General features: G+C 43.8%; 1 protein-coding gene across 2 annotated transcripts in view; it reads left to right on the top strand.

Annotated features, from left to right (window-relative positions):
* Efr (ER GDP-fucose transporter) overlaps window positions 1–24,468 on the top strand; it is a 336,193-nt gene extending 311,725 nt beyond the window's left edge. Inside the window, exons 1-11 of one of the 2 annotated variants that reach the window (XM_077631909.1) lie at window positions 10,703–10,981; window positions 11,352–11,439; window positions 13,531–13,644; window positions 14,332–14,434; window positions 15,330–15,379; window positions 16,780–16,861; window positions 20,376–20,433; window positions 21,446–21,555; window positions 21,629–21,704; window positions 22,567–22,639; window positions 23,718–24,468. In XM_077631909.1, coding sequence (XP_077488035.1) covers window positions 11,357–11,439; window positions 13,531–13,644; window positions 14,332–14,434; window positions 15,330–15,379; window positions 16,780–16,861; window positions 20,376–20,433; window positions 21,446–21,555; window positions 21,629–21,704; window positions 22,567–22,639; window positions 23,718–23,955 — 987 coding nt within the window. In that variant the 5' untranslated portion in view covers window positions 10,703–10,981; window positions 11,352–11,356 and the 3' untranslated portion in view covers window positions 23,956–24,468. Of the gene's footprint in view, window positions 1–10,702; window positions 10,982–11,351; window positions 11,440–13,530; window positions 13,645–14,331; window positions 14,435–15,329; window positions 15,380–16,779; window positions 16,862–20,375; window positions 20,434–21,445; window positions 21,556–21,628; window positions 21,705–22,566; window positions 22,640–23,717 lie in introns of those variants that run through there. The other variant, XM_077631908.1, reaches the window with a different exon arrangement.
* The last annotated feature ends 120 nt before the right edge of the window (window positions 24,469–24,588 follow it).

The raw sequence follows: 24,588 nt of genomic DNA, 5'->3' as shown, positions 1-24,588 counted from the left end.
TTGTAGCTATCCCTTGCCACTGAGATAAATGCTAGTGAGTGAGTGAGTGAGTGAGTGAGTGAGTGAGTGAGTGAGTGAGTGAGTGAGTGAGTGAGTGAGTGAGTGAGTGAGTGAGTGAGTGAGTGAGTGAGTGAGTGAGTGAGTGAGTGAGCGAGCGAGCGAGCGAGCGAGGGAGGGAGGGAGGGAGGGAGGGAGGGAGGGAGGGAGGGAGGGAGGGAGGGAGGGAGGGAGGTCGGTCGGTCGGTCGGTCGGTCGGTCGGTCGGTCGGTCGGTCGGTCGGTCGGTCGGTTCTGCAGACGAACAAGTTGTGCTAAACGGTTATGCCAGCATTATTGCTACAAAGCTTAAGAATCTGACTGCAATTCAAACGCAGTATCTACTGCTGTTTTTGATTTACCTATTAGCTGCTACCATTCTGAGTCATTGGGTCTTCCTTTTAGCGTTCACGGCTTTCAAGCTTCCAATGCAGAGATGAGATAAGAGAGGATAGAAAGACGAGAAGAGGGTAAGCCGCAAGTGGTTCCAGCTGCCACCCTGCAATGGAAGTGGGGAAGACAGGGCCAAAGCAAGAAGGAGAGGATGAAGAAGGGAATGCACATAAGAAAGCAAGTGTTTGGCTCTGCCACAATGTGTCGTCGCATAAGCCCGAAGGCATTAAGAAGCGAGGCAGCGCTTCGTAACGTTTCGAGTAACTTAGAATTTGAAAGCAGGGCTTCGTCTTTCACGCCTATGGAGCCATGTTCAACTGACCATGCTCGCTTTAATGTAATCTTCATTGTACAACACTCAAACATGCGTGTGTGCATTCTTTCCCGGAGCGCCTTGGAAAATGCTGTGCGCAACGAGCGAGGGCGCAGTGTTTTGGCAGAGAAAATTTATGGGGATCGTCTCCCCCACTTTCTCCTGCGTGCAGGCTGCGTCTCGAAAAAAGCCTCCCCTTTTGGGAGAACCTTGTTTCTTAGTCTACATCGATTCCACGTGCGCTTAATCTTACGCACCAGAGCCGTGAGGGAAAGCTTCCAAGTGCTGTGGAAGAAACTCTCCAGGCGCCACTAGGGTTTAAACTATTTACGACGGAGGGCGCCGGCGCGAGTTACTTATTCAAACGCGAAGGCACCGAGTCTCTGCCAGTCGGCTTCCATGTTAATTTTTTCAACCTCTTATCGTTTCCGTGGTATTTTTTTTTTATAACGGCTAGTGCTACCTTTGCTTTCAGCTTGCTGCGAAGTAGTCGCCTACTCACCACATGGATAAAACAGCCGCTTTCCAGCGGTAATGCGTCCGGCGAACTCCAACGTCTGCCCTCCGAAAAGCTTTCGGCCAGTTGTCGTTAACAAAGACCGTGGCAATCCTTCTGGCTACGTCACCAGCGACTTAGTTAGATCCGTCAATCTTCGTGAAATGCGTGCGTGTGACAGAGAGAGAGATAGCGCGCTGTTTATTGGAACTTAAAAAGGATTTCATGTCTCAGAATTTTATGCAAGGCAACCAAAGTTATGTAGCACTTAATCAGCGACCCACGTGTGGTCCCAAGAGCTGATCATATTGATTATGAACGTAGTAAACGACTGCGGATGGAGATCTTAAGATTCCCGCTTTGAAAAAGAAGGCGAACAATTTGGCGATGAGTTCAATACAGGCGCCAACTGTCGCCGTAGGCGCGCACAAGCTTCCTCATGCTTAGAGCATCCTATGGTGCTGTCGCTCCAGCCAATAGCAATCCGGACATCGCTTGCAGCCGAACTCTATATACAGCACGTATAAATAATCTTGTTAATGAACCAATCCGGCTCCCCTAACACTGTGGCGAGGCCAGGCAACCAGCTGCGTTGGCTAACCGTGGCGAGAGCAGAGCACTTACTTTCAACCAGAATCCCTCTGAAAAAAACTTTGTACAAGTTCGGAGCCATCTTTCACAGTGAGAAGCTGTTTAGAGGGTATCATTCGGGATAACCGCCGGTGTAACCGGTCCGGGAATAAAAAAGACTAATAGAATGGAAGAGAATAATAATAATAATAAGGAGTAGGATGCAAGAAGCGCCACAAAACATTGATTCTGAAACGCATTAATTAGTGGGGGGAAAAAAGAATAAAGCAATCACAACACTACACCAAGCTTCGTCTGTGTCGCTTGTATTTACTAACAGTGTACACATTGCTCGTCTAATGCAAAAACCCAACCACCGCCAACACAAATGCCGTAGGTATTGCGCCAATTCAGTATATACGATAGCATTTCGCTGTATTACCTGCGTCACCTATAGCTTAAACGGCAAGATGGTTTGTCTTAATAAATTATTTTCAACGTCACGTTTGTTTGTGTACTTCCGGCTGCGGTATGTATAGACTTCATTTTACAAGGATGTATTTTTTTGTGTGGTGGAGGGGGCAGGGGGGCGGAATTTACGCTGGCAATAATGAATGCACATGGGCAGGGCTTGTAATGGTGAGGCGGTTAACTCATTGTCCCTTGGGATAACGGAGTGAATTTCAGTAAAAGGTAAGGATAGCAGCGGATGGCAGAGAAGCCGTTACGCGGTTGAGACAGAAGTTTTCAGTGATATGGTAGCTGCAGCTGACGCAAGAGGGTGGGTTTTAGATCAGTGGTAGAACTCTTGGTCCTGCAGTGCGCTCGTATGGTTGAGATGATGTTTATTGGGATGGTGGGGTGGAAAAAAAGGAGAAAATTAGGGAGCCTTGTCTGCGGTGCATATGTTCTCCTGCCTGAGATGTAAGGGCCGGCCGTTTTACAGCGCTAGCAGACCATTGACATTTTGCGAAATTCTGACTTCGTTGTGATCAGTGTGAAGGCTTCGCAAAATAGGATAAAGCAGCGGAAAGAGCAGCTCGATCAGTGTGTAAAGAAAGAAAAAGAGTGGAGGAGGAAATAGTGGAGGGAGGAGAGTTACCTCAACGAAAGTGTGAGTGAAGTGAGTTCATCAACACAAATGTGTCACCAAACTGCAGTCACACTGTCATCGCAGACCGAGCACAGCCACATCAATCGGAATGATGGCCTGTAAATATTTTGAAGCGAAAGCGTCACTACTCTAGGTAAAGCCGATTTCGCCGTGCGTCCCCGGTTGACCTTCAAGTGAGCCAGAGGTCAAGTGTGGCTATAGGCATTACCATATGTGGTCCACCATGGTGTCGCATCACTTGACCTTTGAACTTTTGATTCTTTGGTAGAGGGCGGTAGAATAGGTCGCAGCGTTCATTGGGTGACCAACCTCTCGCGATGAACCATTAATTTAACTGCCACCTGTCAGGGTGGCCGGGTGGGCGTGCTGCCTATCTAGTGTGAGGAGAGCGCACTCAACGTTACAGACGCCAAGCCGCGTATACTTGCCCGATACACCACAGCTTTCGCTCGCTGACCTGGTTCAGCAGTAGTTAAACAGCTGCTATTTTTTTCTGAACGCTTGGTTTCTTTTTGGTAGAAGAAGAACGGAAGAGTTTTTTTAGAGTTGTTGTTGTTGTTGTTGTTGTTGTTGTTGTTGTTGTTGTTGTTGTTGTTGTTGTTGTTGTTGTTGTTGTTGTTGTTGTTGTTGTTGTTGTTGTTGTTGTTGTTGTTGTTGTTGTTGTTGTTGTTGTTGTTGTTGTTGTTGTTGTTGTTGTTGTTGTTGTTGTTGTTGTTGTTGTTGTTGTTGTTGTTGTTGTTGTTGTTGTTGTTGTTGTTGTTGTTGTTGTTGTTGTTGTTGTTGTTGTTGTTGTAAAGCCGCGGTTGCGTATGCATGGGCATGCAGCATATTAAAGGACTCGCACACTCACTCGAGTCCGCTGTATATGTCGCCATTCTCGAGTCCGAGCCACTCGTTCATCTTGTTCCGTGTTTACCGACTGACCGACGCGCTGACGCACATCATGTCCTCGATGAGGAAGTGAGCGCGTCCCGTGGGATAAGCATGTGGCTTCTTTCAACTGAATCCGATAAAACATAAACAAAAAATAGAAGCGGGTGAAGAACACGTACTTTATTCCTCTTTTATTTTTATTTTTCCCGCGACGCCGAATGGCGGCTCGCGCCTCAATTGGGTTCTGGTCCTGACGTCAAACTAGAGTACGTGACCTGAGTCCACTTCCGATTCTTTGCAGCCCCTTGTGGTCCCTTGTGGCTGGTGGTTGGAAACGCAGAGTTCTTCGTGTCGGACTTGAGAGTCCCGATGAACTTTTCATGCGTCTTCACGAACCCATTCGTTGAGCCGCGTTTTGGCCCATCTGACCGTTCGTTTGTTGGAGTGCTTCTTTTTTATCCTTTCTTGAGAACAACCTGATTTTTGTTGTTTTTTGTCAGTGCCAGAGGGTAATAACGCATGACTTCTCCAGGCTTCTTTTCGTCTTTGAACAATGCTGTTGGCCGCCTTACCTCGTGAATATTTTGTGGCTGGCTGTTTCTTCTTCCCCGTCGTTTTCCTCAAATTAATTCTTTCATTCCTCGTTCAGCGCCGGGATGTTTTCTTTTTTTTTTACACGGTGACGTTTCTTTTTTTTTTATTCCAGCCTAGGTAGACAGTTTGTTTCTTATTCGTCGGCGCCCCGGTGTTTTAACTTGTTTGTAAGGCTTTTTTTTTTAATTCCATTTTGCAGAGAGACATAAGCGTATTACCGAGATTCTCCCGTTAACAGAAACTAGGTATAGAACATATACTTTCCATGTATTTTGAGGCGTATTTAAGACCCGTTTTCTCAGAAACTAGAACACACAGCTTTTTGGGCTTTGTTTCGTTTCTTGCCCATTCTATCTTCATTTTACTGTTCTTGAGTTCAGAATTTGTAGGAAATCTTCACTGTTTTGTCATCTTTTCCTTTAAAGCAATAATTATTTGCTGTTTTCACAGATCAAAACTCTCATAGAACAATTGTACCGCGTAGAAGTGAATGTTCTAGATGAGTAGCTATGCATCTCCGTGTAGATAAAGCTGAGAAAAAAAGTGAGCCTTCTATGTTTTCTATTTTATCTTATGTAAAAAAGATGTAAGAAAGAAAGACATTTTCAGATCGTTAAGGGGAAAGATAAAACAGATGTTTCTTTAATTTCCTGGCAGCGGCAACCTGCACTGAATAATCTATTTGGTAGCTATTAGCTGTGGAGTAGGTACCATTGTCAATTTTTACGCTTCTTTTCTTGCCAGTATGCAACTGCGGGGTCCCTTGGGGTCAGTTCTGCTGGTCTCACCCAGTAAGGTACTTTGGACGGCGGTCCACTTCACACAAACTTATCACGACGTTGCACCGCTGTGAGAGTCCAAATCCCTTGAGATATCACCATCACTTAATGTGAGCGCTACGTCTGAACTGGTAAATTGGAAATGTTTATTCTGAGTAACACATTCTTTGGCGCGCGCTGCCAGACGGTGTGGTAAATGACCTTTAGCAACTTAGGATTCGCCAATTCAGGCACTTCTTGAGAAACGCTGGCTGAGATTGTTGTTGCAAAACAGACTTGATGGCCCGAGAAATTGACGTGGGCGAGTATATCTGTACGCCATAGCTCGTTCGTAGTTTGGCGTTTGTTCGCACACCAAGTGCCGAGGTGCTCCGATCGCTGTAAGGTGTGGGTCTGGGCTAATTGGTTATCCATACCTGGCACAAAGCACTCAACATTCGCCCTTGATTTTTTTTTTCGAACGCAGCCCGTGACTGAGCTTGTTGTCAGTAGCCAACATGGGGAAACGCGTGAGCAAAACAGCTTTACAGATGTTTTCCAACCCTCCAACCAAAAGCAAAAGAAAATTCTCAAAATAACCACGCTGGAGTAAAGAACTCACGCGCCTCGCACGAGTTAAGATGAGCTCAGAGTAAAACATTCCAGCGTTCAATAAAATATGCCGCGTATCCTTTTTGTTAACCTTACTGCTGTTAAAAGTTCAGCTCAGCTTAGAAAATTTGTTTTGATTTCGACGTCATTTTCTGATGGCGTAAATACGATTGAGGACAAGCTACAGAGAAACAATGCGTGCCCGTTTGCCACTTGGTTTTTCAAATTGGTCTGTTCTTGCTCTCATAAAGAAATAAAAAGCAGGTGGGCCGCTAAGTAATGCTCAAGGATGCTTTGGCGATCGAAATTGCACAAAACCAAAAGTGGATTTTTTGTATATAGTTTAGCATACCTAGTGCTCTTAACGTGTATTAAATCAGTCCCTGCGTTATTAAGCCATCTGATAATTTATGTTATTTCTCCTCTACTTCCACATTCCTCCCTCATTTTCTTTTTTTCTTCCTTCCTTCTTCGTCTGTCTTGCCCTTTCATTTCTTCTTTGCACCTGTTCTACGTCACACGCGAACGAAACGTCATCTCCTATTTGCGTCACGTTCGTACCTGTCTAGTGATCTTACGCGCGCCACTAGAGTAAAATTTCCGGGGAAGCACCGAGAGGATGTTCCTTTCCAAATCTCGCAGACGGTATCGCGTTTTCTCCTGAGCAATCGTCCTAAGTCGGCTTTCTCTCAAAGTTATCGTAAATGAGGTGAAGAGTACTCTGCAGGGGCCTGAAAATACGCAGGTGGACGGAATATAAAAAGAGAAAGAAACAGTTTTCAGGGGAAAGGCAGGGTTAGCCAATTCTATTTTATAACCCCACCCTGGCGGACTGTTCTCATCTGAACATTCGACGCGGCCTTACTAACTACAGTACAATACACAAGATCTAATCCACAAACTATAGTGCTTCGTAGTAACAAAGATCGCTCTTTTTCAATATGCACTAAAGAAGCAAATTTAGTTTCCTTTTCAGGATCGACATTGAAAAAGCATTAAGGGAACCATGCGTCTAAAGAAAAACCACTCGTAAAAAAAAAGCACAAATGTGCTTCTATTGGAGACTTAGGGAGTATTCGATAACTGCCTGCTAATAAACTGTCCCCGTTAAAGTTGTTTCAATCTGTAGGTTTTTCCGGCGCAGCATCGTGGAATATTGAGCGAAATCTGCTTTGACGCAGATATACAAAGCGTCCCACGTAATGTAAAACAAAGATTCAAGATCAAGTGGCACACGTGTGAAAATGTGACAAACTATTGTTGGCGGTCGCCCATAATAAACAGGAGTATTTTCACTTCACGCTTATCCGTAATTACATTGGACACTACTAATTAACTTATACAAAAATTCAGAAAGTTATAGAATATATAGTTCCGTTCAGCGTCGGTCCTGTGTTCACTTTTTCCATTGTCTTCCTTAATTAATTTGCTCTCTTCCTTTCAGAGATATGCATAACCATCAACTCGCCCATAATTCCTTCCTATTTCATTCCAGAATTTCCATACATTCAAAAAACATTTTAAAATATCCTTCAGATGTTCAATTTTTAAGATATATAGTATTAGAACGTCTTTTTCACGCTCTGAATGAAACGCCTCAAAACCAGGAGGCCAGCAATATCCAGGAAGCTTTCGAGCGTCAATAGCGATGCGGTTGCGCTAAGCTAACAGCCAATACAGATGAACGATGTGCGCAAAACATTCAACGAACCACATACACAGGAGAAACACAAGGACTGGCGCAACAGTTGCGCCAGTCCTTGTGTTTCTCCTGTGTATGTGGTCCGTCGAATGTTTTGCGCACATCGTTCATCTGTATCACCAAGCACCAACTAGGCCCAACGGAAGTGTTATTGAAGTAACAGCCAATAGGCACGAGAAGTTTAAACCGGACTCTGCAGCCGCAAACATTTCTGATTATGCGCACTTTTTTCAGAGCGCGGTTACAGTAACATTAAATTTACCGGTCCAAGGAACTGCAACAGGCGTCGTTTATTTTTGCAATTTCATCAGTTGTTTAAAAGCTGATCTTTACAGGGATTTGGAAAACACTCCTGCTTGCCGCGAGCGGCGACCGACAATGTTGCTTACCTTCACCGATATTTCAAAGCAGCGTCAGCGACGGACTTCTCAAAAGGAAAAAAACCTGTTACCAACATGCTATGTTATTTTTTTTCCCTTTTTTTGTTGTTTTCATAGCTCATATGGTATCTATACCTTAGGCTTCGCGCCAATATTGCCAACTCAACGCCACACTTTCTTCAATAGTTTTGGCTACACTAACGGGATAACTGACCTAACTTCTTTCAGTATACATTTTTGTAATATTACTTGTGCTTTTGCATGGTTCACAGCGCATATTCAAGCTATATGAAGTATCGTCACTCTCACCCTTCCCTTTATGGTAATTACCTGCAAGTTACTTAAAATACAAGCAAATAAAATAGTTACTTAAAATACAAACAATGTATAACAAAAAACTGGCTATATACATAAAGAACCAAATAAACGTTTCAGAACACATATCTGCACATGCCTGGACTATATAACTTCCGAACAGCTAATTTCCATGTTTCAAAGTCCCGTACAAATTATGGCCACCAAATGTTGACATTTGTGATACCGCGAGTTCTAAATGCTTACCCCCTGCTACTTTCTATGGCAATGGAAAAACGAAGTGACCAAAGTTATAAAAGAGCCGTGCATGATATGCTACTTTCGTGACAGTGCTGTATAAATAAACACCTTTGTTTCTTTTTTGGTAAGCAATTCTGTGTATATACTACCAATTTAACTTGCGTTTTTTCTGTTCGAAGTCGGTTGCTGTCAAATGCTTTGAATGCTTGTTTTAATTTCGTTGTTTTGTTTTTGTATAGGAGGGCAGGCCTTAGTCAGGTTTTGTATAACGCCTTTTGCCTGCTCGTCCTTGGTTTACATTGCATTGTAAACCAAAAAAAGTCCCTAAAAACAAAAAAAACAGTAATGACACATTCCCCGTACAACAACATAACAGCGTCCATTAGAGCCGTTAGTGTCACGATGGCTGCTCAAGGAACTCGGAGGGAAGCTGGCTCGTCGGGGATTGCAACTGAATGACTCGATCGGAAGAAGGGGGCATCGACGCGCTGCTCTGGAGTGTTTGCACGTTACTCTTAAGCTGCCTCACAGTTGCGGAAGACTGGGCTTGTTGGTTTGCCATAACTCATGACTTTTTTCAGGCTTAAAACACGCGCTTAGGGCACAAAACGCGTTTCATGGACAACTACCACCATCTAGTGTTGAAAGTTGCAACCAACGCAATTGCCGACCGTGACTCGTCTTTGGTAGACGGGGCAAGATCGCAACATCGGGCCCGACGAGTGTGATTCGTCAAAGGCGATATTGGTACGATCTCCCATTAGGAGTACAGCTCGGGGTTTGGGATTGAAGGGTTAAAGAATGTCCTGCGCGCTCGCTCCAAGTACAGTTAAAGCAATGATAGGCGCTGGGATTTGTTTTGGTTATGAAGTGGTGGGTATACGGGGTGTTTCATTTTTAACAATAGGTTTTTGAGATATAGTGCGCTTTCTTCAGCGTAGCATTGCCAGAAATGGAGTGCATCAGAATACAGCTAAGACGTGTTAACTATAGCCGACTGAGTAACTAGTGTTAAATATTATCTTTTTAATATTACAGTTAGGCGCCTCATTTATTGGGAGGTTTGCAGCCGTAAGTAAAATTTGCATCACTATTTAGATTTTCGAAAATGTCTTCGTCGGCGCTGCCGCGCAGGGAATTATGAGGCCGCACACGGGCGAAACCAATTAAGACCATGATGACCCAGACCGCGCGGCCAAAGATGGAGCGCTAGCCACGCCTACTATAGAGCGCGTCACTATAAGCGACGCGGGTGTCACGCAAGTGCTCTTTTCGCAGCACCCAGGTGGGAGCGGTGAACGGGTAGAGAGCACGCCAGTTTAGAGGAAATGGCGCAATATGTTGATGGGTGAATTTTCGTGAGCACGGCTTCCTGACTCTCCCTGACTGGCACCCGCACAGAGTTGCTGCAGGCAGTAACCCCCCCCCCCCCCTCCTTTTTTTTTTTCAAGGTGGCGGCGCCCCATGCTCTTTTTGCTTTATCGTAGCTACCGGGCGTAGCACGTGACAGCAGCACTCTATGGCTCGCGTTGGTAGGCGTGACAAGCGCTGTCTCAGACCGCGCGGTTTTGGTCCCACCCGTGTGTGCGGCCCCGAAATTCCTTGCACTGCAGAGACGACAACAATGACATTTTCGAACAACCAAGAACTGATATGAATAGTACTTACGCTGGGCTACAACCCTCTCATTAAATGAGGAGCCTAGCTGAAACATTTTAAAAGTTAACTAATATTACTTAACCATTTTTGGCTGTATTATGACGCACACCATTGCCGACAATTCTGTACCGAAGAAAAGGCTCTTCTAACTCAAAAACCTTCATTTTAAAAGCTTCTAACAATCATAGGTGAAACACTTTCTGTAAAGAGAGATACCGCTGGGTTGTTGATCGAAGCATATAGTCCTTTAAGCTATGCCCCAAGCAAGCTGAACATGAGTTAGAACCATTAGAACCATCGCCGTGCAGCGTAGAAGAACAGCTTCTAAGAAATTCCAGATCTCCCCGTGCAGCACACGCAGAATTAAACGAAGTGATTACGCTCCACGGGGTCCTAGGAAGGACAGCACTGGTCTAGACATTGAGTTATCAGCACTGATCAGAATATGAAAACTAGCTGTTCCTGCATCTTTGAAATCTGCCAACAAAAAGTACCCGAATGTATTTCGGTAAAATATTTGAAAAATCCTATGCATGTAAGTGTAATGCACAAAATTAATCTCAAGAAATCGTACATAAGACGCGTCTTGAGCGTAGGAATATGTGTTACACTATTGGCGGCATACAAGGCGCAGCTTAGCAACCTTGTGTACAAGTCGTTCGGTGATTTTCGCATGCGTGCTGCTTGTGGTGCTCATTCATTTTAAGTGCCGTTACGTGTGCGGTACAGAATAGCAGGCAGTGAGCCCACAGCAGATGCGCAGGAAATGACACGTAGACACAACGCACAATAAAGCAGGAAATGTCAGGCGGGACAAATGAACGTGTGTAAATATCTCCTTTTCAAGATGGAACTTCGGACTCGCTGAGTGGCCAGTGCTCAAAACTTGCTCGTAGTTAACGCTTCACGTTATCCTCTGCTCTAACGGTACGTCAGCGTGCTTGACTTTCTCGGTTACATACTACGACGGTGTGTTTTGTTTTAAGGCACCATAATTTCCGTGTGAGCCGTCGATAACGCGTTTGCGAGGTTTTGCGGAAACTAATGTGGAAAAGTTCGAGCAGTCAATTAACTCGTTTGCCTGTGACAAAAATATTTGTAGTATAATATAAAAACAAAGCCGGCTGCAATTTTCAGCACCGCAGTGCGAATGCTCCCTACGTTACAGTAAGACTGACCGCAACAGTGTTGTAGCAAGAAACGTTAACATTTTCACGCCTAGCGTACTGATCCGCGCTACCAAATGCACATTGACGACTTGTCCTCATGTGAACCTATCTCCTTTTTTCTCCTTTAGTTGAAATGGCGACTCACATTATCGTGGCCACAGTTCTGGTCTTCTTGGGCTGTTGCACAAATGTCATCTTCCTCGAACTTTTGGTCAAGTAAGTGCCTCAGCACTTTCTATTGCATCAGTTGTTTCACTGTTCACACATATTTATTTCATCTGCGCTGTGGTGGTGCGCGGCTATCTGTTCAACGATTTAAGTTCGAGTGCAAGATTGTGTGATTATTGTTTCAATCCCTGGTGGCCGCAGTCAAATGAAGCAGTACAGAATTCGCCCGTGTGCGTTGAAAGCTAGATAATTTTCTCGTGGCACGGTTGGTATGGCACAAACGCTCATAACTAAGCCCAGGAAAGCCATGCTAAGACTCGTTTGTTTGCTTCAACTCACAACTACTCAAGAGAACTAGCTGTGAAATGCTAATTTAGTGGTGGTGGTTCTGCTGCTGCAAGGAGCAAAAAAAAAAGCGGAGGAATGAATGATTGAAGAAATTTATTCAGTCGAGGGAAGCCTTATGATAGCAGCTACTTAGTGCTACATATTAAAGCCTCAGAAGAAGCAAAGTTAGCTGCTGCTCACTACTGCACAGCACTGAAGAAAGTCTAGCAATATGCAGCAGTATCTTAGTTTATTTTGTAGAGCAAGTACAGGACTTGTACAGACATTCACACACCTATCTAGAATGCACGGACGGCTTGCTCTGTTGTGCATTTGTGGCAGTCTTCGCTGCCTGGACGTACCTTTGAGAGAAATGAGAAGTTAAACACGATCCATGGCAATGTGCATTCATGATAAAGTGTTGTTTTGAATCGTAGGCCACTTGTAGCTTTAGACAAGTGTGGGATGTCCTTACAGGATGTGGTTATAAGAACAGGGCAAGAGCTGCATCAAAGCAGCTTGACTAGCCTCGTCTCCATAAAAATTAGTGCATAAAAATTTTTCTCAAACACACTAAAAGACAAAGCTGGCTAAATAAACCACATATAATAACGATGATAATAGTAATCATCATTTGCACTTAAGCATTGTCCTTTGAGGAGAATTACGAAGCAAAAAACAAATGCCGGTGCTCTAGCGCGTCTACAGTGCTGCCTCCCAGGGAAAGCATTTGTGCAGGTGTGAGTCGGGGAGAGTCAAAAAGCCATTATCGCAAAAAATTCAGCCATCTACATGTTGCACCATTTCCTCTAAACCGGCATTAATTAGCCAACATTTTTAATACGGCTGTTATACTTTTTGTTATTGAGAGGTTATACCAGCTACCTTTATCCATAGTCTTTTCACATGACACTACTAAATATAGGCAGTAATGAAAATTTGTTAAAGATACCGATATTTTACCACAATGGAATCCGATTAATTCAAATACGCTTCATTTTAGCTGCTTTTTTATTCATAATGATGCTTTGGTACCTCAACATCTAATGTATTAAAAAGGCTCCACTTAATCCAAACTCTGCACAATTTGAAGAAATTTTTGTTTCTCTTTGAGGTGGAATTGTGGAATATCGAATGCGCTTTCGTTTTATCATTTCCCTTTCAGAACGGTTTTTATTGCTATGAGCGGCTTAGAACTAGGAAAACTGTTCATATTTTTCTGGTTTTCCTGCCCCTGCTCATAGTTATCCACTGCACCCTCAATTCATTCCGCATCATGCACAAATTGCTACACTAGATACTTCTGCAGCCATTTATGATGGTAAAAAGCAGGGTTTAATAACATCAGCAGTTTACTGGGTTAAGTATAGTAATACGTAATTCCAGTAATCTGCTCAATTTATAAAAATATGCTTGAGCCCAAGGTCACGATTCCAATACCATCCCGCCTCAGATGGCCACATTTCAAAAAAGGCGAAGTGCACAAACCAGAGATACCGAAAAGGTGTATAAAAATTTCAGTGCACGTTAAAGGGACCCAGGAACCACCTGGGTTCAGGAGCCCTCTTCTGCAATGTGCCTCAAAGTTCACAGTTTTCGCTTTCACGTGTAAAAATCCATCAGTTAATCAAATAAAGTTAAACTAAATTTTTTTGTGCCACTGAGCTTACTTGTGTCTCTGCTTGTGCTTACATGTATACAAGAAAAGCATAGACAGTTATTTTTTTTTGTACATACATACGTGCACGCATTTTACTTGATGTTCTTATTTGAATGTTGTCCTGAGGTGTGCTTGTGTCTCATCTTTTGCAGGGAGCATCCAGGATGTACAAACCTGATCACATTTGCACAGTTTCTCTTCATCTCTCTGGAAGGCTTCATATTCGCAACAAACTTTGGCAAGAGGCGCCCTGTGGTTCCACTCAAGTTGGTGATCTTTTTGTCTTGTTTGCTTTGGCAAACTGTGTTCTTGACATGATGTGCATGTCAGAAGTTTTGTTACATTTCTGATGGAGTGAACTAGAGATCTGTATGGTTTCCAAAGTTAATTTCCACAACCATTGGCAGGGTAAAGAAGATAGAGCATACTTTATTATCAGGACTGTATCTGAAGATAACGCAGTCTACTGTTGTGTGTAAGCGTGTGCAGCTATAAAATGGTTGAAGTGCGTGAATTAAAATGCAACTCTAGGGCATTTTGTCCAAACTTGTTGGACCACAACATTAATCGCAGTGGTCAGGGACGTTGTATGCTTGGAAAAGCTCCCAAGCTTCTGATTGTGCCGGAGGGCAGCTAACAGGAACGTGCCTTGTTCACATCTTTGTGACTATTCTTTTCGAACTGATAGGTCAAAGTTATAGCCCGGCTGCTTGTTTGTAGACCTGTGAGTGACAGATCCTCTGCCTCATGATTTTTTATTTTCTCATCTGCATTCCTTGTGTCAAAACTGGAATTGCACAATAACTTAATCACCACTGCAGCATTGTTAATCGACAGAACCTAATGCATATCCAACACCAAAATATTCAAATTCAATGTTAGGATCATATCCGCGGTGTTCTTTAATAGCAAGCAATGTTTCAATTTCGTGTTATTTCTTTTCTCTCTTGCAGACATTATGTCACCTTAGTTGTGATGTTCTTCATGGTCAGCATTTCTAATAATCATGCCCTCTCGTATGACATATCCATGCCCCTGCACATGATTTTCAAGTCTGTAAGTTCTTTACAAACCGAACAACTCTGTTCTATGTGCGTTTTCTTCAGCGTAAAGTGCCTTGCCAGATCTTTAGCTTTGTTTTCTAGAGGGAAGGGAAACTTGCACTAGTTTTTACTTGTTTGTTTCATATCTTCTTTGCAAGCAAAGCGCACAAAAAGAAAAACATCGGCAAGATATTTTTTTGGGGAGCACTTGCATTTTCCCATTATGTCCTGTGCTTTCAGGATAATGTTAGTCTTTGCTACGGTAGCACAAGGTCACCCAACAAAATTGTTTTGTGAGACCATTCATTATTGCACAAGTCTGTCAGCACAGTTACCTCCGAGTGGTAGGTGTAACAGTTTCTTTAAAGGGACAGTCTACTGACTTTTTTCCTCAAATTTTTTTTGCAGCAGTCGAAAGCTCCTTGCCAAAAAAAAAACAAATGCCCAGCTGTGCTACTGAGAAACAAAGCAGACCAATCTAAAACCTAAATTCTTTCATATTGTAGTCTCGCCTTCTGCCGCATCGCTTAGGTACCATGCAATGGGGAGCATTACCTTGTCAAGTTTGGTATTATAGTATGCTATAAATGGCTTGGCTTCTACAGGGAACTAATTTTCGTGGTTTCTGCAAAAAGGCCTGCAAATCCATAAAGAACTGGTCCCACAAACGATTTGTACTATGTTAAATAATGAAGTGCAACACACTTCCATTCCTTTAACTGTGCAGAATTTACTTCTTATATATTATTCTGAAAATGCATCTTGCACAAAATCGTAATCGGTCGAGCTTGGGACGAAAAAACAAGCTACCTACACCGCACCAAGGAGGTTAACTGAATACTCTGAAATAATGAAATGAGCAATGCAAGCTTGATTTGCTGTTTCCTAACATTGGTCTGTTTTTGCAGGGCTCACTGATTGCGAATATGGCACTAGCGGTCGTTCTACTTAGGAGAAGGTTTGTGTACTTCCCATCTTTTTTTTTCTTGCTATGGTGGGATGTTTTTTTGTTTTTATTTTTTAACAACAGGATTCTGATGAGTACAGCGTTCTTGCCGTCTAGTTGTTTCATTTTAAGGAGAGTTAAGAGTGCACACATAGGACAAGGACAAGAGGCAAAGATATGTTTTATGGGGGGTTTAATGTCCCAAAGCGACTTAAGCTATGGGGGACGTCGTAGTGGACGGCTCCAAATAATTTCAACCACCTGGGGTTCTGTAACTAGCACTGACATCGCACAGCACACGAGCCTCTACCATTTCGCCTCCATCGATATGCAGTCGCCGCGGCTGGGATTGAACCCGCACCTCTCGGGTCAGCAGCCAAGCATCATGACCATTGAGCCAAAGCGGCAAAGAATCTGCATGCTTCGTGTTGTATTTGTTTCTTTGCCTCTTGTCCTCATCCTATTTGCACAGCCTTAACTCTCTTTGATGAGTTAGGTATGATATAATTTGAGTGGTGCAGTTTTTTTGCACTGTCATTCATACGTCTTGTCTTGTAAGAGTCTCAGTGGCCTTAGTGCTAAGCTTGCTAGGTTGAAACGCCTGCCAATTAAAAGCCTAGCAGCCAAGGAAGGGAGATAGAGTGTAGTCATTTTCCCGTGCTCTCTCTCCCTCTCTCTGTCCTGCTTTTTCTTTACAAGAGCTCACAATCTTGAGACTTAGTAGTGACTCAATTGGTGTTGAGTGAAACATAAGACCTGATGAAAAAACATTTGCTCGGTGCCAGTGCTAGGGGCATTACGGTGGGTTTAGCAACACAAAATTTTATGTTCAGAACCTGGTCTGGTGCAGTGCACCACATTATTGTTTGTAGTATATTTAATAAACTTAGAATTTCTCAGAAGGGCAGATGGCCAAGTGTGTATGTAGAATTTTATGTAGGACCTTGTTATGCCTTTTTTTTTTAGCGTAATATCATCAAGTTCATTCTCACCTGACCATATAGAGTACTCAAGAACGAGAGAGACCATATAGAGTGCTGAAGAGCAAAATAGAATCATTCAAAAATAAACGAAAACACTCTGACTGTTCCTTTTGTAGATTTTAATGCCCCATTATCTTCTTCTGATTCAGTTTCAATGCACAAACTTCAAAATAAAGCAAGCCAAGTCATCTGTGATCTCTACTTTGCTTGTTTTGATTAACCCTGAACAATAGTAAGGTAGCTTATATATTTCGGAATACAAATACTTTTAGTTATTATTCTTACATTCAGTTTACTCTCTCCCCCTACATTTCTCTCTCTTTTTGCTAAGCTGGCTTTTTGGACCACAGCCTTAAAAAGAATACAAAAGTGAAATTTTGTGCCCCTGAGACAACAAGTCAGTGTTAACTGTGCCTTTTCTGAATGCAGGTACCCGCTGTCGAAGTACTTGGCGGTGCTCATGATTACAGTGGGAATTTTGATATGCACCGTAGCTTCGGTGAAAGATGGGGTGAGTCAGCTAATCACGTAAGCCCAGCGTCCTCTCCTGCCATGCCTTGCATCTGCTCGCATATTGAAAATGCAGAGCTTTATGCAGAATGACTGGGCCTGTGTTCTTCCTTACAACAAGCTTTTAAGTGGAACCTTCGGTATCTGCACATCTGTTGCAGTGGTTGGGTGGGTGTGCCATTCGGCTGCCAAGCACAAAGTCATTGGAGATTTAATTTCTAGCCACAGGGGCATTTCAATAGAGGCCGAATATAAAATTTCCAGTGCACGTTAAAGCACCTCAGGTGACAGAAATTAATGCGGAGCCCTCCCCTGTGGCTTAATTGTGACTTAGCCCCTTCAGAGCGTGCATGCAGGGTGATTTTGTTTTAAGCTTTACAGATATTTATTTTAAAAACGGTGAGAGATACGATATTGTGGTCTGTTATGGACTTGTTGGATTAAACAAAAAAAAAACAAATTAAAAACCGGGCTCACTGTCGGTGTTGACGGCCATCGATTCTGAAATAAAAACGTGGTCCCTAAAATAAAATATAAAACACTTTATTATTTAATTTAAGTTAATTAATTGTCCAATTATTGAACCATATGAAGTGCAGTCTTGGTCAAAAGTCTTAAGGCCACAGCGTTCAGCTGCAGCGAAATTAATGTTACTAGAATGCTCCGTGTAGCGGGTCATTCAAAACGCAAGTCAAGCAGGAAACTTCTCTACCGCAAGAAGAAACCTTCTGCTAGCATTTCAATGTCATTCGGTCTTTAATAGTGCCTTAATGGCTCTGTTATGCGGCTGAAGCGAAAAGCCTTTGCCCTTAAGACTTTTGACCAAGAGTGTACATAATGTCCACCCTGCTGTACAATCTAGCTCAGCACACCTCACCTGTATCTTTCAGAATTATTTGAATAAAAATCTGTAAGGTTAAAAAAAATCATCCTGCATACTAGCTGCCTTCAAAACATCTTTAACAACTGACTGCTGATAACAGCAGTTGGTTGTTAAATGGAACTGAGCTTGTGTCCAGCTTCGTGCTGCAGTGCATTCTCATCAAATTGTACTCCATGTTGCGTCCCCAAGACAAAATCGAAGAAAAATTCTCTTGGCTAAACTGTTGGCTTGTTCCTGCTCAAATTTCGCACAGAGGTGGCATGTGGTAATTTGTGGTCTTTTATTATGTTTGGGTCAGGTACTTGCCTGAATTAGTGAAAATTAATCATAATTCTGCATCATGTGCGGTGATCTGGACCAAAAATACATTTTTGCAACAGCTGTACTGGCAGCACTAGCTCTTGTTGGTGACAGAATGACAAAAGCAGATTTGAAATGAAGAGCACTTCCCAACCTTTTGGGAACGACAGATGGTGCTCCCGGTACAGCTGTTGCAAAACAGCCTTTGTTGTTCAGGCCGACTTTCGATTAATTTTAACAGTTCAGGCAAGTACTCGACCCAAACATATTACAGGGTCCATTATGAAAGTAATCTATTTTTATGGGAAAAATATATTTATTGACCGGACCTGTATCAATTGGTTAAAATTCTTCAAAATACTCTCCTCCTGCATCAATACACTTGCAGCCACATGTCTGCCACGCCTAGAAGGCACCCTGAAAGTCCTCGACGGGAATGTCTCTCAGGAACGCTGTGACATGATCTTGGCTGTTTTCCACGTTCTCTTAATTCTTTCCTTTCAGTGCTCTCTTCAGTCAGGGAAACAAAAAAAAAAACTTGCACGGAGCCAAGACGGGACTGTAAGGGGGATGGGGGACCACCGGGGTGTTGCTCTGGCCCAGGAAGTTGGTAATGATAAAGGACGTGTGGCTGGCAACATTGTCATGGTGGAGCTTGACTGTGTCTTTGATGTCAGCCCTCATACGCACGACCCTGCATTTCAATCTCTTGAGGACCTCAAAGTAAGAGGCTGAGTTGACATTTTCTCCCTGCGGTACAAACTCAAAATGGATGATTTCTCGGGCGTCAAAGAAGACAGTGAGCATCGTTTTGATGTGAGGCCTGCTCATTCGCACTTTCTTGGGACGGGGAGATGATTTTGTGTGCCACTCGCTGCGCTACCTTTTCGATTCTGGATCATACTCGAACATCCAGAATTCGTCTCTTGTTACGTCAGAGTCAAGATAGTCCGGCTCATTTTGAATGAAATCCAACAACTCTTGACAGCACAAAACTCGGAAGTTCTTTCTGATCCAACACTTTCGACACAAGCTCCGTGCAGACCTTGCGCATTTGCCAATCCTTGGTCACTTTCCCATGTACTGCAAATGTGGACATGTGTAGGGTGTCAGCAATTTGCTGGATGCTCAATCGACAGTCAGAACGCAAAACTTCCCACACACGATCCACATTTTCGTCGGTTCTAGTCATTGTTGGGCATCCAGAACGGGGTTTGCCGGCAACCTCCTCCCGACCCTCTTTGAACGCCTTGTGCCACCTCCCGGACTGTGACCTTGAAATGCAGTCGTCTCTGAAGGCCTCTTGAAGCATCTGGAATGTTTCGGCTGCATTCTTTCCAAGCTTCACACAAAACTTGATAGCTTATTGCTGTTCACACGAACGGTCCTTCGCACCGTGTTATCCGCTCACGCTGCTCGGAGTAAACTGGCGACCAGCCGCATTGGCAGGGCAGAACCCTCGCCACATTTCCCGACCGGTTTTACTGCGCTGCCATGGATAGTCGCGTCATAATAAAATCATGTGCATTACTTTCATAATGGACCCTGTATAAAACAAAAAGTTTTACTTAATGCAACACCTGTGCAAATTTAAGCATGATCAAGCCAGCAGTTTAGCCTGGATAATTTTTTTTAAAATTTCCTTTGAGTGACGCAATGCTCGGTATGTGCTCCTTCCACTAGTTTTGTGGGGCACAGAATAGATTCCATTATTGGCTTCAACATAGGGCTTCAACATAACGCATTTGGTTGTCAAAAAGAAATTGTTGCACTGGTTTGGTAGATGTCGGGGAGAAAGAATGCAAATAACTCAGTTGACAGAGTTAAGGTGCTGGTTTGCAGTTATCTGTGATTCTCTTGCTTCCTGGCCTGGAAAGGGAACAACTAAAACCACAAGCGTGCTTATTTGTCCTATTATTTGGACTCGCTAGGACCCAATTTCATTCATGAATTCACTTGATTCTGCTAGCCAACCTTTGAGGATTCTTAAGTGCTTTTTGCAGAGCAAAAATTTGTTTTTGTAATCAGGCTTGAAATTTCCTTCACAGTGCAAGCTGTGTTTACATTGGAAGAGTACAGTTCCTTGATGGGGGTTCAGGTTTATGAACAATTTATTTGGCTGCGGTTCCAATTTCTGATGGGGTACAGAGCTAGCCTGCCATAAGCATATCACTAATAGCAGAATCGTTTGGACAGTGATGCTGATACAATGGACAGGGGCATAAGACAAGTACATACTTGATGGGAAGCAGTATTTCACATTTTAAACCATTTAGAATAAGTCATGTTTGGTTATATACATGTGCATGTGTGTGCATCTTCTTCCTCATAGGGAAAGGAAACTGGCACTACAAAGTCTGAAGACAGCACTACTTACACCAAGTGTATTGGTGAGAAATCATCCTCTGCGATTCCATGCATATTTTTTTGTGGCATTTCACAGTGATATACACGGTACTGTAAGGGCATTCCTTGTCGCACAGCAGTTACATCGGGCTGTCGATTGGAAACTTAAAACTGTGTTGTGGCCTAAAATGTCAACGTTGTGCTGCCACTTGTGCACATTGTATGAACTTAACTAGGGGATCTTGGTTGACTACATTGCTTGCCATGCTTTCGGCAAAATGAAAACAGCAGGACAGTAAAGATGCTCTTTTTTGTGACAGTTTTAAAAAGGGTCATGTAAAGTTATTGCGGACCGTCATTAATTCGAACCAGTGGTTTATTCGAACTGCTGCTTGGGTGGTGTCAATATTGAATGTATCACTAAATGGAAAGGCTCTCATTAATTTGAACTCTGCATAATTCAAGTGAATTTTTGGTCCTCTTTGTAAGCTCAGATTATCAAGAGCTGTATGCTCGGCAGATAGTACTGCGCTCACTTAAAAGCACTGTCCTGACACTCAGCGGGACCATAGCCTCCTATATTTTCCAGCCTGGTTATCGGCACCTAGATCAATGGATGCCGACTGTCGCACTTTTCGTCAAGGCTGCGAGCGCTGCTTCTCGGCGATAAGCAGAAGTATGCGTGTAACGATGAATGAGGCACTCGCCACGAAGAGGCGCTCGCATTGAAAAGTAACTAAAACCTCGTTCATTGCCTGGTTCATCACGAAGCGCCTATTTTTGCCGCTGCCTGTGATGAGGCGTTCACATTGTAGACAACCCGCTCGCTGCAGAGAGATTGAAGTGCGCACAAATCAGCAGCACGCGCCCATTGGCATGTAGTGAAACCCTCTCCTGACCTCCTCACACTTCGCCCGCAAGGAGCCCTGGTAGCCCTGATTTTGCTTGAATGGCCGCCTTTGAGCCAATGCCGAGGCATGGAAAATATAGGAGGCTGTGACCAGATATAAACAGGCTATGACCAGGAGGAATGTGCCTTCTTGTTCTTGTTCACAGGGATAGGGCTGCTGCTGTTTGCCCTGCTTCTATCGGCTCGCATGGGCATTTACCAAGAAACTCTTTACACCCGCTATGGCAAGCACCCCCGCGAATCTCTCTTCTATGCTGTAAGTCTGCCTACCAGGCACCTCTGTTCTGGTGCATTTCTGGCGTGCTCAACCGCTGCCTCCTCTTCTGCAGCATGCCCTACCACTGCCTGGATTTCTACTACTTGTGCCCAACATCTACACACATGCTGTGATCTTCAACCAGTCAGGTATGTGGCACCCAAAATTGGTGATCAGTTTCTGGTGTGAATGACTACTTCCAAGCATGTTTTGATGTCATGCTGTCAGTTTTGTTGTTGAAGCCAGGTTTAATAGGAATTGATCGAAAATTCTCATAACATCTGACAGATAGCTGCAGTCACAACAAAAAATTATTTCTACCTTTGTTAATTAACTCACCACCCAAACTAGCATCCTGGATAGGACCTCAGCCTCTTTTACTGTACAGTTTCTGCGTAAACTTCTAGTTCAGGTGCAAAAAATAAAGTGCACAATACACTGCACATCGAGGCTGGTGTCCGACTTATGGCATCAGGAATTTGACAGGCACGTTACATGCTCTCAACGTTTTGTCAAGCTCCGTGCTCCAAGCCAACTTTATTAATGTGATAGCGTTAAAGGACCCGTTATCAGAAAACCTTGTGTTGGCGTTATCGGCGTCATCACTGTGAGCAGAAAAACACTGGCATGGCTGTGGCAGGTGGTCCCCACAGAGCAACCTAGGAGGCAGGTGGGCGGGCCACCTAGGTCACGTGACCTTGCAGTGGCATCACAACCCACCCACCATATAGTGAGCAAACTACCCATCATGGAAATTAATGATAGCTCACTCGAGAGGTGTAACCTGGGCCACACAAGGGCCTCCGCTGGGAGCATCTGCCATCACAGAACTGTGGCACATCGCTTAACTGCTGCACCACTGCGCCAGAAGGGGTATGGGGACTGCCAAGGATCTATGAATATAAAGTAAAGAATGACCTTCTGCATATATGGGAATTAACCCATTACGCTATTGAATCGTACCCCTTAAGGCAGAGCTTAAGTGTCCCCTCCAATTTTTTTTTCTTCCAGCACCACTACCTTTGCCTATGCTGGACAGCATCCCGAGGGCATGGGTGTACCTCCTTCTGAACATCATCACTCAGTATCCTTTTCCTTTCTTCCGTTTTTTCCACAAGGTGGGTGTGCGAACTTTTTTTACACATGGTGCTTGATCCAAGGTTTAAAATGAGATGCTCACAAACATAATGTATTTCGACAATACACTGCTGCAACCCTTGTTTTCTCACACCGGCCAGTAGAGGTATTCGAAATTGCAGTTGCAAGCAGTGCAGCAGCTTCCAGTGTTAGTGCACATCACGTCTTGCACACAGCATACTTTGCTCTGGAACAATGTGCTGCTTTGAGTTCATGTCTTTTGAGTTCATTTCATCTGCAGCTGCTGCTGTTACACCTTCGAAGAACCAGCAAGCATTTGTTGACTGTACTATTCTACAATAGCAGGGGTTCTCAAACTGGGCTCCATGCACACTTCGGTTCCTTTGGGTACTTATCGGATTCCCCGACCACCTAAAGCTGCGCATACCTCAACCCCCCCCCCCCATCTTTCCTTCTGGGACTAATCATACCATAATTGCTCACAGCAGCCTATAGACAGTTGTCATTGTTAAGTTTTGTCGCTTTTCCAAGGACCCATGTGTCTGCATGCTTTCTTTTTTGCACATATCCTGGGCTGGAAAGGTCACAAACCAAGACAGAAGCAGTTGCACAGCACATGAACTGTTGGGGTTCCCCGAAGGCACAAATGACTGAACTCCAGCACAACAGTAAATCTTAGCAGCTATGGCTTCTACTGTCAGACAAAGCATCAGTAACGGAAGTCCTCATTGCCTTGTAGTGAATTCATGCTTTGATATGACATCAAAATGGCAGTTTAAAACAAACATAAGTAACCTGTAAGAACCAAACTTTTTTCTTTAATGAAAGAAATAGGTAGAATAGATTTATGAATAGAAAGGGCAAGAGGTCAGATTGAAGAAACTGCTCAGTTTTGCCCCTCCACTCGGGAAATGGGGGGAGGGGGGGGGGGGGGGGGGGGATAGGCAGCAAGCTGACTTGGCAAGTAAATTTTTATGTGTAGCAAATTGATCAGGGCTGCTTAAATCTGGTGCAAATACTGAAAGGTATGCTAAACTTCTACCTTGACAGGCCTGCTTCACCAGATATGTGTGCATCCGGTCTGTGTACGTGCTCACGACCGAATGCTCTTCACTCACGGTGACGTTGGTGATCACGCTGCGCAAGTTCGTCTCGCTGCTCCTGTCCATCTACTATTTTCAGAACCCATTCACGTTGGTCCACTGGCTGGGCACAGCACTTGTATTTGCAGGAACGCTGCTGTTCACGGGTGTGCTATTGCCAGCACCACACATCACAGAGTCGAAGACGAAAGAACAGTAGTAGTGGGGGCTTTTTTTATTGCACTTTTCCTTCTCACCACTCCGTGCAGTTTCGCCCCTCCTTCTTTGGCAGAATCCCAGCTTCGGATTCAAAACAGTGCAAGTGTATGAGGTAACTAAACAGAGTATTGCTGTTTGGCTGGGAGTGACTTTAAAGTAAAAATGTGAAATATTACATGACATGCGGCAGAGATTGTTGGTCAAAATTCCATACGAAACATCCACTTGCTTAACAGATGGTCTAGGGACAAGCTGTCAGAACGGTGTTAAAGCTAGAAAAAAAAATCGCTGCACAACAGAAGACTGATGGGTGGCGCAACATTTCTGAAATATATTAAGCTAACTGTAAGCAACACTCGTGCAGGTTCAAGGGAGGTACTTTCGCTCGATATGGCACAATTTTCCTCTGTGAATGTTCAGAGGTTCATGCAGCATTGGACGGCTCCTGAAGGAAGACACACTGCCTTGCACAAATGGCTAGTATTTACAATAAATGCTCTTTTTACAAGCTGCAGCTGCGCCAGTTGATTCGAGCATGCTGGAGCATGCGATGCAGCTGATGGTTGCACAAAATTCCGCATAAAGAAAATGAATGTCTTTAGGCTGGGAGAGGTGGCTGAACTCAAGTATCTTT

The sequence above is a fragment of the Amblyomma americanum genome, chromosome 7 (assembly GCF_052857255.1).
Source record: "Amblyomma americanum isolate KBUSLIRL-KWMA chromosome 7, ASM5285725v1, whole genome shotgun sequence".
Taxonomy (NCBI): Eukaryota; Metazoa; Arthropoda; class Arachnida; order Ixodida; family Ixodidae; genus Amblyomma; species Amblyomma americanum.
The sequence above is the reverse complement of the archived record's forward strand: the minus strand, read 5'-3'. Positions and strand labels throughout refer to the sequence as shown.